The 16,243-nt window shown below is 39.9% G+C and overlaps 1 protein-coding gene across 1 annotated transcript in view; it reads right to left on the bottom strand.

The window, feature by feature from the left end:
- The window catches only part of CTNNA1 (catenin alpha 1), a 105,550-nt gene that overhangs the window by 28,092 nt on the left and 61,215 nt on the right, over window positions 1-16,243 (bottom strand). Inside the window, exon 9 of the mRNA XM_009273199.1 lies at window positions 6,208-6,300. Within this exon, the coding sequence (XP_009271474.1) occupies window positions 6,208-6,300 (93 nt within the window). The remainder of the gene's footprint in view (window positions 1-6,207; window positions 6,301-16,243) is intronic.

Here is a 16,243-nt window from a genome sequence, read left to right on the forward strand (position 1 = left end):
CAGACAGCAGGATCAAGTTTGCTTTGGGAAGAAGATCCGAGAGTGAGCAAGGGTAGAAGCAGTGATCTGAGCTTTGGCTTTTAGAGCAACCTCAGTGCAAGGCTGAGTGGAAGAAGTCTCTTATTCAACCTGCCAAAACTGGTAATTGCACCATGCAGTGCCCCTCATTTGCTCTATTTTATTGCTGCCGCTCAGAGCGCTCCTGTGATACAGAGAGCTAGTTGTAAGGTAGAAGCAAAAGCACAATTCTCAGATTGCAGCTTTCCAAATGGTCAACGAATGAATTCATGACCTTACCCCCAAAGCTGCCACACCAGCTGAGCCCAGCCAGGACTCCCCTTGCTCAGGTGGATTTTAACACCTGCATTTTTCTATATTAAAGAAAGCATAGCTTGCTTACTGGCAGTTTGTAAGAAGATGCTCATAATTTAATTTTACATATGCTAGATGCCAGTTACCTCCAGCATTCAACCTACTCATGTCTCCTTCCCTGCTCCTAATTGCATTTTGCTCTGAGTGGGTAAAAAGATTCGTAAGCAGGACATTTAAGTCGCTTCCAGTTACATCCAACCCCAGGTTTGCATCCACATGTCTACGTGTGCTAACTCCCTACGTGCTTCAATACAGCAAAAAGCACTCTGCAGAATCTGATGAGCCGAAATGCCTGGAAGCAAAACAGACAGAAGATTGTTTTGCACTTTCTCTAGCTATAATGACAGTGACCAGCAAGTGTACAGAGGCCGATGCACCAAAAGAAGGAAAAGTTTGCTTTGATTTCCAATACTTTGTTCCAATGCATAAAAGGTACTCTGAGCACTTTCCTTTCCTGCAAGTTATGCAGAGAGTGACTGCAGGCACCTCTGCAGAGAGATTTACTCCCGTTGTTGCAGTGCTATAATGACCCACAGATACACACTTTTACTGGAATAACATGACCTCTTCCAGTTTAGCATATACTACTGTCAAAGTATTTACAAGTCACATATTGTGTCTAGATAATTATCTTATCAACTTCCCCATATATGGAAGAAGCATTTTCATTGGCAGCTGAGGACTGATATTATAGTACCAGTCAATGTAGAAGCTGCAAGAATTTTGGTGCCATTTGTTTTGGTTTCCATTTGTGTTGCTTCATTTTGCATTTGACTGACTTCAAGTGCTGAAGCTTTGAGGGTTTCAGGGACTCTGTCTCTTTTCGGGAAGCTGTTCTACTACTGCACTCCACAGATCGTACTGTGCCTGTGATGAAAACATAGGGTCCTTACGCACAAACATACATCTTTCTACAGAATTGAATCCCTTTCTCCTATCTTTGCTTCTTTTTATGCATCAGTAACTGCTCGAGTTTCTCATATTGTTTCTTTGATGGCCACTCCTGTCCTGTGGTGGCCGCATGATACAAAACTGCAACCCGAGTGTTAAGTTTTTAATATAAGTATTTCTACTCAATGCCAGTAAAATGCTTCAAGCACCTGTAATTAAACAGTCTGGAGATAGATCTGCTAGTTAGTACATTAAAAAAAAAATCTGACAGTCTTTCAAAGAGAAGAAAAAAGGGGACAGTTGTTCGATGTTAAGTCTTTACTGCAAGAAAAAGGAAGTTACCTCCTCTCCAACTGCCACCAGGGAACTGGCAGTAATTGGGGACTCGAGGAGAGAAAGTCTGCCGGTCACATTTGGGTTTGGTTGATTTGAGGGGGTGGATTGGAAGTTTTTTTTTTTCCTCTAAGATGCTGCAACTTTTAAACAAAAGTTTTCATGCTATTTGGAACCTCTACATGGGATTCCTTATGCTTTGGTATTTTGTCTATCTGTGTCAGTAGGTGTGATCAGCATATGTAACCATCTGCCTCATGAGAAATCTATAAGCAGCAAATTGCTTTTCAAGCATTTCAAAATTGGAATGTAAGGATGTGGAACAGCAATTATTAAAACAAGATGTTAATATGAGAAGAGCCAATTTATTTTTATAAAAAATGTAACTTAATCCAAGAATTATCTGGAGTCTGTTTAATAGGCAACACTCACTTGACTGTGCAGGGGACAGCGAGCTACGCCAAACACGCTGTCTGTGCTAAGGTAGGTATAAAGGGAGCACGGAAAGGACAGGCAGAGACGCTGCCTGGTGCCTTCCCAACGTTTCTAAGGAGGGTGTGCTATTTGGGCAGCAGAGGAGAAAGGCAACCAGCCAACTGGCGCACAGCGAGCCCTGCCTTACAGATGGGAGAACAGGTCCTGCGTGTCCACACCAGGGAGGTGCAGGGTCTACCCTGCTCCTGCAACCCACTTCCCAGAAGATGATCAGTCTCAAGGGCAATGGCTCCAGCTTTTGCTGGCAGAAGCAAACACCCACCTGATGGAAATTCTAATCCATAATTATTTTCTAAAACTCTCAGCCTGACTGCAATTTGGTTAGAAGTCTATAGATTAACTTCATGGAGGCTTTAAAGAACGAGAAAGTCAATATATAGCTAGTAAAAGCAGCTGCAAGTGACAGCAGACTGTCACATCAGAAGGCTGGAGCAACGCTCTTTCCTTTCAAGAGCTGTACTGGGGCATTTTCACTGTTGCTTTCTAAACACCTACAGCTTATATGATCAGAAACACTCCTATGGTTAAGCTCTCTTCTCAGACATCTTTAATGCAAAATGCTGTTACAGAACAGCTTTTGCAGGCTCCCAAAGCAAGTACTTCTTGGAAACAGAATTCAGAAGCCAGAGTTACAAGTGAGGATCCAGGTTTGCGAGTCAAGATAAACAGAATCTTTCGCTAATTTACCATTGGCAAGCTCTGTGTTTACCAAGAAGGCAAAGAAAACTTCCCCCAGCGCTCTGCTAGGCAAATGGAAGCACGAACAACTATTCCAAGCTTTTCACAGCAGTACTTTTCCATTTCCATTATGAAAGACATTTTAAGCATTTTTTTAAAGACATTTAACTGTAGTGATGGAGGACTTTTGTTCCTTCATCTTAACCCACCATAGACTGGCCTTGTTTCCCCCACCACCTAGCAAGGCATGAAGCTGCAGGACTGCAGGTAACTCCTGTGAGATGCTGGACAAAGTTGTTTCACTTCGATATACAGACTTTCAGCAACGTATGTCCTCAAAAAAAAGAATTCAGGCAGGCTTGTAAGTCAAGGCTTCATGAAGATAAACACCAGTGACCTCCTAATGCTGCCTTATTTCTCCCCTGTAAACCCAGACTAACACAAGTCACCCAGCTGGCTACTACGGAGCACGCACAGCTCTTCCTAAGATTTCCTTCTGCACCATCGAAAGGGAGCTCTAAATATCACATTAAGTCTTCAACTTTGCATTAACTTCTGTTAATTGGCTGGGGACTCACAAACGGGAAGGATGATGTTACTCTTGAGGAAGAGCTGATTTCCAGGAACATAGCCACAGTAAACAAATTTAACTGCTTGCTTTTGTAGAGACTTTTCAGAGGAAAAATTTTCCACCTCTTCTTTTTCCTCAAAGAATTAAATTTCAAACCTGAGAATGTATGAACCCGTAGGTGACATTGACAATGACTGACTTCTTGTCCGTACCGACAAAACTTCCAAGTTTTCCCTAACCAGTTTGAATTGTTGCATGTTCCTTACTCCTGCTGCCGGCTCAAAAAGGCTAGTTATGGCAAGGGACCGAATAACTGCTTCTATTTGATATACAGCTTTTATAATTAACTCTACAGATTGATTTCTGCAGAAAACATTCTTTAACCAGGAGTTCCCTACTCTCAGAATGGCCTCTACTCAGCTAAGCTATTTAAGAGGTTACCTGGGACTCAAGTGCATTAAATTTCAGTTTCATCCTTTCAACCACAGCAATATCTTGAATTAAATTTCATACATCATATTTCTGTGTGATATTGATATATTCACTTGAGTTTCAGAGACCATTGTAGTTACTGATTGACTTGACTCGTTCCGAATCCAGCATCTTTCTGGAAAAATACAATTTAAGCAAAAAAAAAAGCAGATAATGTTGGATTAAATCTGTATTTTATGCCTAATTCACACGTTTGTTCAGCACAGCCACCTAAAAGGATTCAAGAAGCAGCTGCGAATCTCATCAGGAATAAACTGCAAAATAAACAGATAATTGTCTAAAAAAGGAAACAAAATCCTACTATGCTGTTCTTTATATCTAGAAGCATTTAGAGATTATACAGAATAATCAAAGTTTGGGGACTGTTCAGTAATGCAGTTGAGGAGGACGATAGTTTGCTGCGTCGCTTAGACTGGCGTAAGACAAACTTCTGTATTGTTAGGAGAAAACACAGATGCCATTTTTAAAACAGTTTAGACATTTAAAACATTTAGAGCATTAAAGAATCAACCAGAGAACATGTAATGTAACAGAAAAGCACTCTTACAAGTACTATGAACATCTATAGTGTCATTTACCAATCTCTTGGTGACGACCCTGAAATTAAGGCAAGACTGTGCAGTGGAGCATCTAAACTGCAGGCTTGGAAGTTCAGATATGTGACCTTTGTAAAGCCAAAATCCATCAGTTACAGCCCTTGTCCATTCATAGATAATCAAAGCTTCCAATACGTGTTAAACATATTATCCATAATCCCTGAACTCAAAGGTTAACAACTGCACTTCAGTATATGTGACTACAATTTGGTGACCATTGACTACAGTTTGTTAATTGCTTCATGTTGACTATCATGGTGTTTATTTTATAAAGGAGTAAATTTATTTAAATAAGCAGTTGTTGGAAAAGCAAAGATAGAAGTTTGAAATACACACAATTTCAGCAATGGGGAGGGGAAAACACACCCCCACAGACTTGGACAACTACCAGAAACATTTAGATTCAAAGAAAACCTAACTTTAAGATGATTATTTTCAAAAGCATCAGCGTTTGTTTGGAGCAACATGCATTAGACACTCATTCTTGGAGATAACAGAAAAAAAATTACGTCCAGCCTAGTTGGTTACTTTAGGAAAGAGCAAGCCCTTATACCAGATAAGACGTATTTTTAAAAGCTTTTTCTTCCACATACTTTATTCCAACTGTAAAAATTGACCTTCGGTTTTAACAAGCCATACACACCACTGGCCCCAGACGTGGGAGGCAAAGAACTGCACAGCCAATGCAGCTGATGCACCGGCCCCAGGGTCTGATCCAGGAGTGGGAATCACAGAAGTCCACCCCAGGATGCCAAAAGGCCTCCTAGATAGTATTTAATGTTTTATGTTCAGGTGCCTATCTTCACCTATTTAATAGCACTATTACTTAAAGGTAATAGAAAAGGTAAAATAGTCCTGCTCTTCACACTATCTTCACCTATTCCCTCAAAATTCCCCTCCTGCTGAGGCGGGTACAGGTGTACATCTCTCTCTTCCTTTCGACTGGTTTTAAAAGGACCAATATATATGAGAAAACCTGAACAAATTCCAAATAATCCTGGGACAATACACCTTATTTTCATAAAATGCCATTTGACCAATTTTTTGAGTACTTATTTCCATTAGCTCCTCGTTACCAAAACCAGCTTATTTGTATGTTTTAGATCTGAATTTCCTGTTGCTTTAAAAAATGTAAACGACAAGAATTGACAGTGCACTGTAGTCTTCAGGAGTTCATCCAAGTATCTAGTTGTTGACATTTAAAACATCAGGGCTGTCAAAATGGAAGAGGATAATCTAGTGCTTATAGAAACTTAATTTCCTTGTTTCCATTAAAAAGTTATTAATTAAAAGGTAGTCTCAGCCAGGTTCAAACTCTTCACGCATAGCAAGCTTCCTCTGATCCTACTCTATCAAGAAGATGTTTTTGGCATATTCATATTCTACTCAGGAAAAAGATGATGTATCTATCATTCATCTTACAGCATGCACAGGAGCAGCGGTAGTGCCTTCACAAGACATCTTCCTGCAACATGAATGCGCACAGTAAACCACTGAAGCTTCACCAGTTTACTGTCTCGCAGGTCACTAGAACACCCTGCCCAAACAAAATTAGAGCTGTTATGTAAAAAAGACCCATTCGTATCATTAATTACTTTGTCATATATTTTAAAGTGTCTAAGTCTTGATGCCTACACTGCATTTCATTCTCTACATATATTAAAGAAAAAGTCCTGCAGCAAGTCTGTAGACAGACACCAAGAGGCCAGAACACATACTAAGCAGGACCAGTTGCCCAACTTATTAGGGTGTGTCTTATGTTCTTACGCTCTTCATTACCTGGGGGCACAGGGCTTCAAGCTGGCTGGCTGACATGCGAACCAATTTCACACCTTCTTCGTTGTTTGAGATGGAACAGGCCAAGTTGGCAACCTGTGTCAGAGGTGGGAGAAAACAAAACACAACTGTTAGAATTGGGTTTTATTTCCCTCTGTAGGAAACTTTTTACATGCCCCCAGTGACCAGCAGTAAGTCATCATGAAATACAAAGCATCCACATTTGTTCAGTTCTAACCAATTTTGAAACCACTAATGACATCTGTTCCTTCTCTGGCCATAAAATCGTAACACATCAGATCATAAAAGCACAGTCAAACAGGACAGACAGATCATTTTTACCACTGATTCGGTTAAGTTCTCTCCAGTAAAATGTACAAGAGCATCATTGGCAGCACTTGAAGTTACAGTTAAAAAGCCCATTCCCACTCAAGTGAGACAGCAGCAATCACACAATTAAAAAACCAGTCCAGCTCCCATGCAGAGGATTAAGTCTTCTCATGTCCGTAAGCGTAGGGATGCTCCCTTTTTCTTGAAACATTTCTATATCCTGCTGCGTGTTAATGCAAAAGGACTTGGAGGCTCATCAAGCCAAGCGGTGCAGTGGTGTCGGAAAGCTCAAGCTGTTTTGCTGGTGTTGCACAGAGTGCACGTCTGCGACAGGATACAGGTATTTGAATGCATCGGCTTAAACTACTTGATGTACTTCTTATCTAGTCAAAGACTCCAGTATCAGGCACGTGTTCCTCCAGCCCTCCATTTATGCCGTGATTCATCGAATAAAACCACTTGCTGATTTCTCCAAAATCTGAATAGCATCTCGTGATGCTAAAAACTTTACTCCAAAACCTTGACCTGCTGCACAGCAGCACCCTTAACTAGGTCATCTTGAAACAGAGGACCTTTTGTAAACACCTGCTTTTTAAGAGCACACAGGAAGGGGACAGCACAGATTTTTTTTGGTAATTGAAGATATTCCTCATATTGGAGCTACTCTCAGGGGAAGTAAGTTACATTTCTTAGTTGACAGGTGAATGACAAGCATGTTATTCTGAGCCATTTGAACACAGAAAGGTGTAAAAATAGCACAAAGTGAACCGAGATGAACACCGAGTACTGTCCTTTCAGAGACAGAGCAACCTGCAAAACCCCCCAGTAAATGTGCTGTAAAAGCATCATCACAAGCCAGCAGATGCTCAGTAACACCAGTGAACCAGATTTCTCCATGTACTTTTCTCCATAAGCTGGGGAAATTCCATTCTCCCTTTAATTAAACTATCCCGTGCATTCGTATACAAGTCATTTTGAAGTAGTATCTGCAGCTACATCGTGTGCTTTTCCCCCTCCCCAAGACATTCCCTTATGACAGATGTTCCCACACAGAATACATTACTGTCCCACAAACCGTCAACCACATGCCAACATACTTGAACGGTGTTTTTCATCAATCCCATTATTAATTTTGGGACCAAAAAGCAAGTTCCCATTGCAAAGCACTCAGCCTCTTCCTCTCTCCAGTTCCAAATCAAGTTGCAAAAGACAAAGGCATGCGCTGTCAAGAAGAGAGGTATGTTTCCAACATGAACCACCAAGTAAACAGATGCAATGGCATATATTTGGATGAAAACAAACTGAAGTTGAGAGAAAGACCAGGCAGCATCAACACAACATAGAAAACTCTGCCAGCTTTCAGGAATATTAGCGTCCTACTCCTCAACTTTCTTTTCCACTAGTCTTCGTAGACAAGACCTACACATTAAGAGGTGGAGTTGCAATAAGTCTTCAGCTCCTTGCAAGGTCATGCAGCTTGCACCCAGCTTAGCCAAGGCTCTCTTCTCCCTCCCTTCTGTTACCACATTTGCTACAGCCTCCAGCTCAGTTCCTCTCTGCACAGCACTGCCGCCAAACAGCTGTACTCTCTGTAACGCCCTATCAGAAAGGGATTTTATTTTGAACATAGGGTTTTTTCCCCTGTAGATTTGCCATATCTTAAATCCCTAGTTCACAGCGAGCTGCAGTATATTATGCTTTCGTTTAGAGGCTCAAAAAAATCAAAAGACAATAAGATGCCATGATTTAAAAGTCAAATAAAGATTTTGCTGTTGTTTTAAGCACAGGTCATATTTTTGAGGAACACCAGTTTGCCAATATTTTTTATGGTCCATATTTCCACATCATTTCTGCCTCCGCAGCAGCAGTTACAATCTCTAGGAGCGAGAAGAACACAAAGCTCTATTGAGTAGGGGCTGAATAAAAGCGACATTGAAGCACTACAGAATCAGCCTCTCCGATATCTGGAGATGTTGTGCTCTCTCTCAAGCCAAGTGTGATGAATCAAGCGCACAGAAACCCCGCTCTGTCTGAATACAGAGAGGCAAAGAAGTTTGTAATTGAGTGTCCCTGCCATGGTACGATGAAATTTTGCTTTTTTGCACAGTCATTTTTGAACAGTAATTTTTCTTCTGAATACCTCACTGATGGCAATTCTTCTTTAGAAATTGCCTGACTGGGACTGCCAACCCTTATGAAAGAAGCGTGTGTGCTTCCCTGACTGAGGGTCTTTGGCAGTTTAAGACAATCCAACTGTTGGCTGCCACATCCCATCCTACTGCTGCGTCTCCAAATCTCAACACTTCATTTCAGCATGCTTGTCCAAAAGAAAGCTATTCGCTTTGGTGGATTAGTTTCTCTGCCAGATTAGCACACAAACTTCCCAGCAAACTATTTGCTGAACATCAGAGCAAAGCAGGGACGTGGCAGCAGCGGAGACGACTTTAGAGCGCTGCAGGACATGGCCCTAAATTCACAGCAATCCAGCATTTACTGCATCCATGGGAAGACTCTCTCAAACTATTGGAAAACATTCACAAACCTCTTAAATTTGAAATTTAAGAAGAGCTATGTCAACTAATTAATCAAGTTGTAAATGACATTACAATGAGGTATTTTAAATTGTCATTAATTATCAGATGCTCTACAGCATGAATTCTAAAATTGCATGTACCAGCTGAGGTGGATGGTTGTATGATGAAGAAATTTAATTTTAAGAGTACCTGAAAGAACCCATTATTCAACGATATTGAACCATATGGTTCAATAATCAACCCATCAATGATTATTGAATCATCAATAATTCCTGTGTGATATTTGACAAATAACTCCAAACTCCCTGTCTGTAGAGAGGATAGGGTACTGCTGGCCAGTTACTTGACAGGTACACATAACACCTAGGATTTTGCAGCTGAGATGAAGATCAACTACGGCCAAATTTGTTTTAAAGCATGCAGAGCACTTCAAAACCATACATTTCTAAAACTTCAAAATAAAATAGAGCACCTCAAGCAAACAAAAATTTCCCTTAAATCGTTTCTCTGTCTCCAACAACGTAGCTGACTGACATAGTAAGCGGTCAGACTTGATTTAGAAAGAACACTTGTGCTTGAGAGCAAAATAGCAATTGAATTCCCGCTGCATTTGTTCATTCTTACCATTCAATATCATCAAGCCCCTTCACATAAGCACCACTGGCACAGGCAAAGGAGACAAAAAATCTCAAATAATGTAATCAGCCATAACAAGCAATCTCTTGAAAAAAGTTTAAAATACATAGGGAATGAAGACAGACTAGAGAAATTAGACTGACACGGTTCAGAGAGACCTCTTGCAGCACTGACAGGCCAATTTAAAAGCATCTTTTTGATGCAGTATCAAGGCTCTCATAGTTCATAAAGTATACAACCATCTCCCAGAGATGGCTTCATGTATCCCAAAAGGCAGGACGGACCCAAAGCAGCTGCTGATGTTTAGATGAATGAGCTCAAATTTACCCCCAGTGACAAATGCACCGAGCAGTAGCGAGAAGTGCACAGACACAGACGTTTCTACAAACTGAACTAATGAGCTGGTGCCCAGTAAAACTCAAAGCTGGACGAACTGATCTGGAAAGTGGGTTTCATGCACTGATCAGTTTTTGAAACTCAAATCTGATTGGTATTAACGATGACATCAGAGTTCCGCAAGATGAGATGGTGCCTTTGGAGGAGGCATTACTTAATGGTTCCTTCTAGAGGTAGGCACCATCTCAGTGCAAAGGGTCAATCGAGACTACGTTAACAACAGGAAAGTATAATTCCAATATAAAAAAATATTGTGCCATCTGTCACAGAGTGGTTCCATCTCAAACTCTAGTTATTTTGATTCTTCAGAATTTACTAATTTTAAATCAGGAAAAATCTTGACATTTCTAAAGCAGTTTTTTCCTCCATTAGTGACAATTTGTCAGTCTGTTTGTGTTGTCAGCTGTTGTAGACAACTGCCGCCTTTGACAAGACACAGTTTTTACCTTTTTCACCTGAAATGCGTTTTTATTTTCTTTTTTTTAACTTGAAATTTGTTCAGATAATGACTAAGGAGCCACATCTTCCAGCAATTCAAAGACTAGAGCAGCCTCAACTACATGAGATTGGGGTCATCGCTAATCATCTTAAATCACACTGTTGAAAATAATCGAGACATACTGCTACAGCTTTGTACTTGTTAAACTTTCTCTTTGCACTGACATCCTAGCTTAGGTAGAGGGGTTACTTTACATGGAACTGTTTATTAAAGGATTGAAAATTGCTTTCTCAGTAAGAGACACAAAAAACACGAGAAAAAAGGAACTATACTCTCTAACTCATTACATCTTCTTTTTCAAGGATTTCAAAGGCTGACCCTGAAGGGTTGTATTAAAGTCTTTGCTTCGTGCACCTGGATTGACTTCAGAGAAGCGACACCAAGTTTTTCCTCCTTGTTTACAGGTCATGTTTTTAGGACAGCTTCTTCAGAAAGTCAAATACACAAAGCCCTCCTAAATGGGTGCTGAATGCAATCATCCAGCAATGGTGTAATCCAAGGAAGGGTCTGTAATGTGTTTATTATTGCATAATTTAAAATTGTCAGAGCTGTCTCTGCCACACAGCATTGTTATAAATAAGGATTATGTATCGCTATGCAGGAGACAAACATCCACAAATTGAATTCTAAGAGTCTGACTACTCTCATTTGCAACTGCAGCTGTAAAAATAGCATTGCAGAAGTAAGAGCTTTCACATGGTCTTCCTATTGAAAAACTCAACTTTTCAGTTTAACATTAACCAGTATCCTCTCATAACTGATGCTCACAAGCCCCTGTGCAAAAATGACACACATACTCGTTTATACACAGAAAATTTGGGAATTTAAACAGCATGGAAACAAAGCTTTTCAAAGGTGTTCCTGGCATTTTAATTTCTGATTAAACTTCAAAATTTCAAATTATTGTTCTATTTATTTTTATTTTATAATTTAAAAAAAAGAATGGACAGGCAGTCAATTCAACATTTTCCTCTTGAGGACCTGCTAAAGGAAAGTGTATCTGATATTCTCACAAAATTCAATAACAACACATCTAATTTCTTCCTCCCCCACATTAAGAAAACACTCCAGATTCACTTTGTGACGGTCAAAGCCCAGGAAATTACTTTATGTGCAGAAACAACTGTTCTGGCAAAACTAAGTGGCAACTGAGGACTCTCAGAAGAGATGTGTCAATTATGTAATTTCCATCCCTCAAAAAAGGCTTTTATTATTCAGTAAGTCCATACGTTTATTAATTCACTCATACACTACAATATTAAAGACAAATGTGAGCATTTTAATGTCCAGTCCTAATAGGTACTGCATGAGGGAGAAGTCTGCATTGTAGCTGTAATCCTATAAACTCACTAGTTTTGCAGAGGCATAGCCAATTATGAATTACAGAAAACAGTTTCACTTTTTTAATGCATGTAGGGACGGCAGGAGAATTTTGGTTCAAGTCCATAGGGACTCTGGAGCAAGCTACCGGGAGTCACGCTGTCAATTACTCTGATTTTATATGACTTAAGTAGTTGCAAGTGGCTGCAGCTCCACAGAATGTACCTTGCAAGAGCTTGTTGTGGGCAACAGAACCCCAATGTATTAACTTAAAATAGTAAAAATCTTTAAAACAAGCCACAAAGAAAAACTCCAGACGTAAAGCACTGAGGGGATCGATGGACTAAAATTGAGCTAACTGCTATTTCCAGAGTTCTGCAACCTCATGCAGAACACGAGAGCAATTTTAATTTCAAGTCTGGTTATAAACACATGGAGGGGAAATTTCAGCTAGATGGAACAAAACTGGCAAGCAAAATGTTTCCATTTTTGATTCAAAAGTTTTAGACAATGAGAAACGGGGGGTTCAGGTTTTTTATTTCAACAGGCTGGCAACTGCTTGAAAGAGGAAGGGGATCAGAGACAATATATTGTGTGCTTTCTGCTCCCTATAATATTGAGGCAATTGCTTAATATTTTCATGGGTAACCACCTTTCTTTTGGGATCAAATCTCAAAACTTGCACCTTTTAAGTTGTGTCTGTGTGTCTAAAAATCTAGCTAAAGAATACAGCTTTGCATCTGGCTCTCAGCCTAAACGAGCTGTCTCCAACTACCTCTCCAGCTACCTGGTGCCATTCTAGGTACAGCTGTCCCACAAAAGCTCTGTTCAACACTGGCGAGCGCCTTCCATACCCGGAGGAAATGTCCTTCTCCAACAGAGTGCAACTCCACCTGTTGTCAAGGTTTCATGAAGAAGGGGAATTTTTCACACTGTTGGGCAAACCCAGAATTTGTGCATCTCGACAAACTGAACTGGGCTCCATTTACTGAGCAGCAAGTGCAGAAGGGAGAGCACTTCTCCCTCTTGCCAACAGGAAAGTTTTTCCATCAAAGAGGGGGAAGAGGTGTTTGAAGGGAACCAATACATCTATAGCATAAAACATATCCACGGCAGTAAAATGCTAGCAGTACAGGAATACCTTTATTTCCAGACTGGTAAATTATCCTTTCTATAGACCTGACAGAGAGCAGAGCTGGTAAAGGAATACCAGTGTGCTACGTGGGCACCGTGCCCCTCATAGATGCAGCTGTAGCAGCAGATGTAACTATTGGCACGGGAACTATTCCTTCCTCAGACAAACAAGCTAAAGTGATAAAATGTTGTTATAAGCACAAAACACATTAGTTACACAAGTCGATCTGAGCTACCATGACAGAAATCACACCACTGGTATGTAATGCAGATCTGATCTTAAGCTAAAACTTTCAAAGCGAATCCTCACCTTAGCTGCTTCTTAGCAACACAAATGTTTTTCTTTAAAATAAAGTGTTTCTAGTAGTGATATTTGGACAGTACCTGAATAATTATCCTTATCCAAAAAAGCCTCTCTGTTTATCAAAGCAGAAATCATAATTCTTTCCGATCTCATTTTGCTTATCACTCAGAGCATGCTGCATTATGGTCTTACTAAAGGCTTCCAACTTGGTGCCTATCATTAGCTGTTTAAACCAGTTTTTGGCGATTCAGACAACTGTTCGTGGCAAGTTTAATGGCAATTGTAAGTACATTATGCTCTTGAAGAAGGTGACAAAATAGTAAGAGGAATGAGCTCTACACAGACTTCAGGCAACTCCTTGATGACAGTACATGACTAATATTCCAATATTGCTAATGACTAAGATGATGAAAATCCAGACATGTATCGAGGCTTTTATATATATCAAGAATTAAAACATTTATGCCACATCTATAAAAGCTGTACCTAAAAAGCTACTTTAAAATGCTGTTGGAATTAAGACTCAAATATCTGGAAAAATGAAATAGGCCAGGACTCTATTGCTTTTTACCTCCCTCTGAAGACGTCATGTCAACAGCACCTATACTCAACCGGGCTTATACTTCCTGACCTCTTTTAGAGACTCCCCCTTCCCCAAATGCTTCTCTCTGTTTCCAAAGGAAAAAGGAACAGAGTAAATACAGGGCTGTTTCTCGTGGGGTAAAAGGACATTAACGCATTTTTCCAAACCACAACCTCATTCACTTCCAACTTCTACACCCTTCACATCTCCCTTGGCCCAAGTGTTTAAAGACCAAGCCCCACACTCTTAACAATCATCCAACATAATGAGTGCCCCTATGGAAAAGGTATGGCAGAAATGCCTCTCCTCCATGCAGCAGCAGCTAACCAGGATGACTTTCAAATAGAAGAATGCCTCCGAACACCCCGATCGCTGTCCAGATATGCGAGGGTTCAAATTCATCTTCAATCACTTCATCTCTCCCATCAGTTTCACTGTCAGGTTACCGATTATCTTGCTTGTCCCATGTGTACTTATAATGAAATCTGGATAGAAGGATTATCCTGGAGTCTCTTATTCCTCTTCCAACATGATTTTTAATCTCTACCAGCATTCTACAGACCCTTTCATACATAATTTGGTGTGGCATTAGAAGATTGGCCTCACAAAAAGCCTTACAAGAACAAAAGTTATCCAATTAAAAGGTCACTTGCCTTTACTTATGTATGATGTATTAAATTTGTATATCCAGTTTTGCTGGAAAATGGAAGAATTTTTTTTCTGCTGAGGCTTTCCTACTTTACTGATTATGAATGTAAGGAAAGCATGTTCTACAAGTAGAATTTAATTTATTTATGAATTAGTTGACTAATAAAATGAACTTACAAGGAAAGTGCATTGGTTCTTGAAGAGTGTCAGACTTTAGAGGGCACATTAGAGTTATACTGGTCATTTTCTGAAGACATTTGTTTTAAATTGCTGCCAAGGTTATCTATAGACAAATTACAGAAAAAGTGCTTGTTCTTTGGAAAAGACATTTTGCTCTCCATCTTAAAATGGGAAATTAGTCTCGAGTTGGACTAACCCTGCCTCTTTTCTCCAGACCATAGCGCAAGGACATTTCCGTTGCTATACACAATTACCTTAAAATTAAAAGCAAGTAAAAGACAACCTTGAGTTTGCAGGTCTTTTCCCCCCCTGTGAATTAGCTCACTGAACAGGAAAAATAAGTGCTCAGATACCACGGTAATGACTGATAATGACCCAGCCTGGAAAATGCCAAGTTTTGAGAGATTAATATACCCAAAGGTTCAGAAAAACATTCCAAGTCAATATTTGATTTGGGTGTCAAGTGCTATGCTTGTCTGCACTTTTCACCCAAGATACATCATCTCTGTCTTTCAGTACTGATACATACCTTTGATGGCAAGCATGACGAAAGAATATTTAAAGAATGAGCAAAGCCGGTCCACTCCCACCTCCAAAGATGCTAGTTTTATAAACTTTGTACAAACTTTGGAAATCAGGTGGCTAATAGACACAAAGGATAATCTTGTGAGACCAGATTTATTTCTAGATCTGCTGGATACTTCAATTCCATGCTTCATTTTTAATAAATGTATAAAATGCACAAACACTGAGTGCATACCTTTATCACAAAGGTAACTAGCTATGCCCGGGTAAGTTCTCTCTCATGAACAGAGTTCAGGCAAGCCTCAGTTTTTCAAAACCCTTGCTGTGTCTGAAGTCCAAAAGCTAGCTATTATTTTAAACCGAAGCTATGTTTTACCCACTTCAGATTTTTTTTAACAGCCTTTCACATGTAAAAAAAACCTGCAGCTGTTAGACTCTCTGAAGAATATATAGGCTGCAAGTATGGGCAAGTCAGGATAAATTGCAATAAAAATGTTGCAAGCGTGCAAGGCTTTGGGCTTTTAGAGAGTGGTATTTTTCGACTGAGGTCTGAAGAATTACTCTAGGACGTCGGGCTAGACAGTTAGGGCAACAGAAGGGGAAAGTGTCAGTGCAAGAGGCTACGGATAGCTTATGGAGTTGCAAGTGCCCAAATGTGATTCTTTCCAAGCAAATAAATTTGCAGTCTGCATCTGTTCATGGGTTTTCACTGAAGATGAGAAAATCATCTCTCCATATGCAAGATACAACTCAGAGCATAAAAAAAGGCACAGAGCAGTCTTTTGAGATAAATTAAAGCAATTGGAAAAAAATTGATGCTTATGAAATATTGAGAGCTTTTGCCTCCCTGGTCTTACCAAAGTTTCTCTGAGAAAGAGACTTAAAAATAAAATTTGAGAAAAACATTTGACACACGGGTACTGGGTTCCAGAACAAGATAAGATTATTTG

The sequence above is a fragment of the Aptenodytes forsteri genome, unplaced genomic scaffold, assembly GCF_000699145.1.
Source record: "Aptenodytes forsteri isolate BGI_AS27 unplaced genomic scaffold, ASM69914v1 Scaffold351, whole genome shotgun sequence".
Lineage (NCBI taxonomy): Eukaryota > Metazoa > Chordata > Aves > Sphenisciformes > Spheniscidae > Aptenodytes > Aptenodytes forsteri.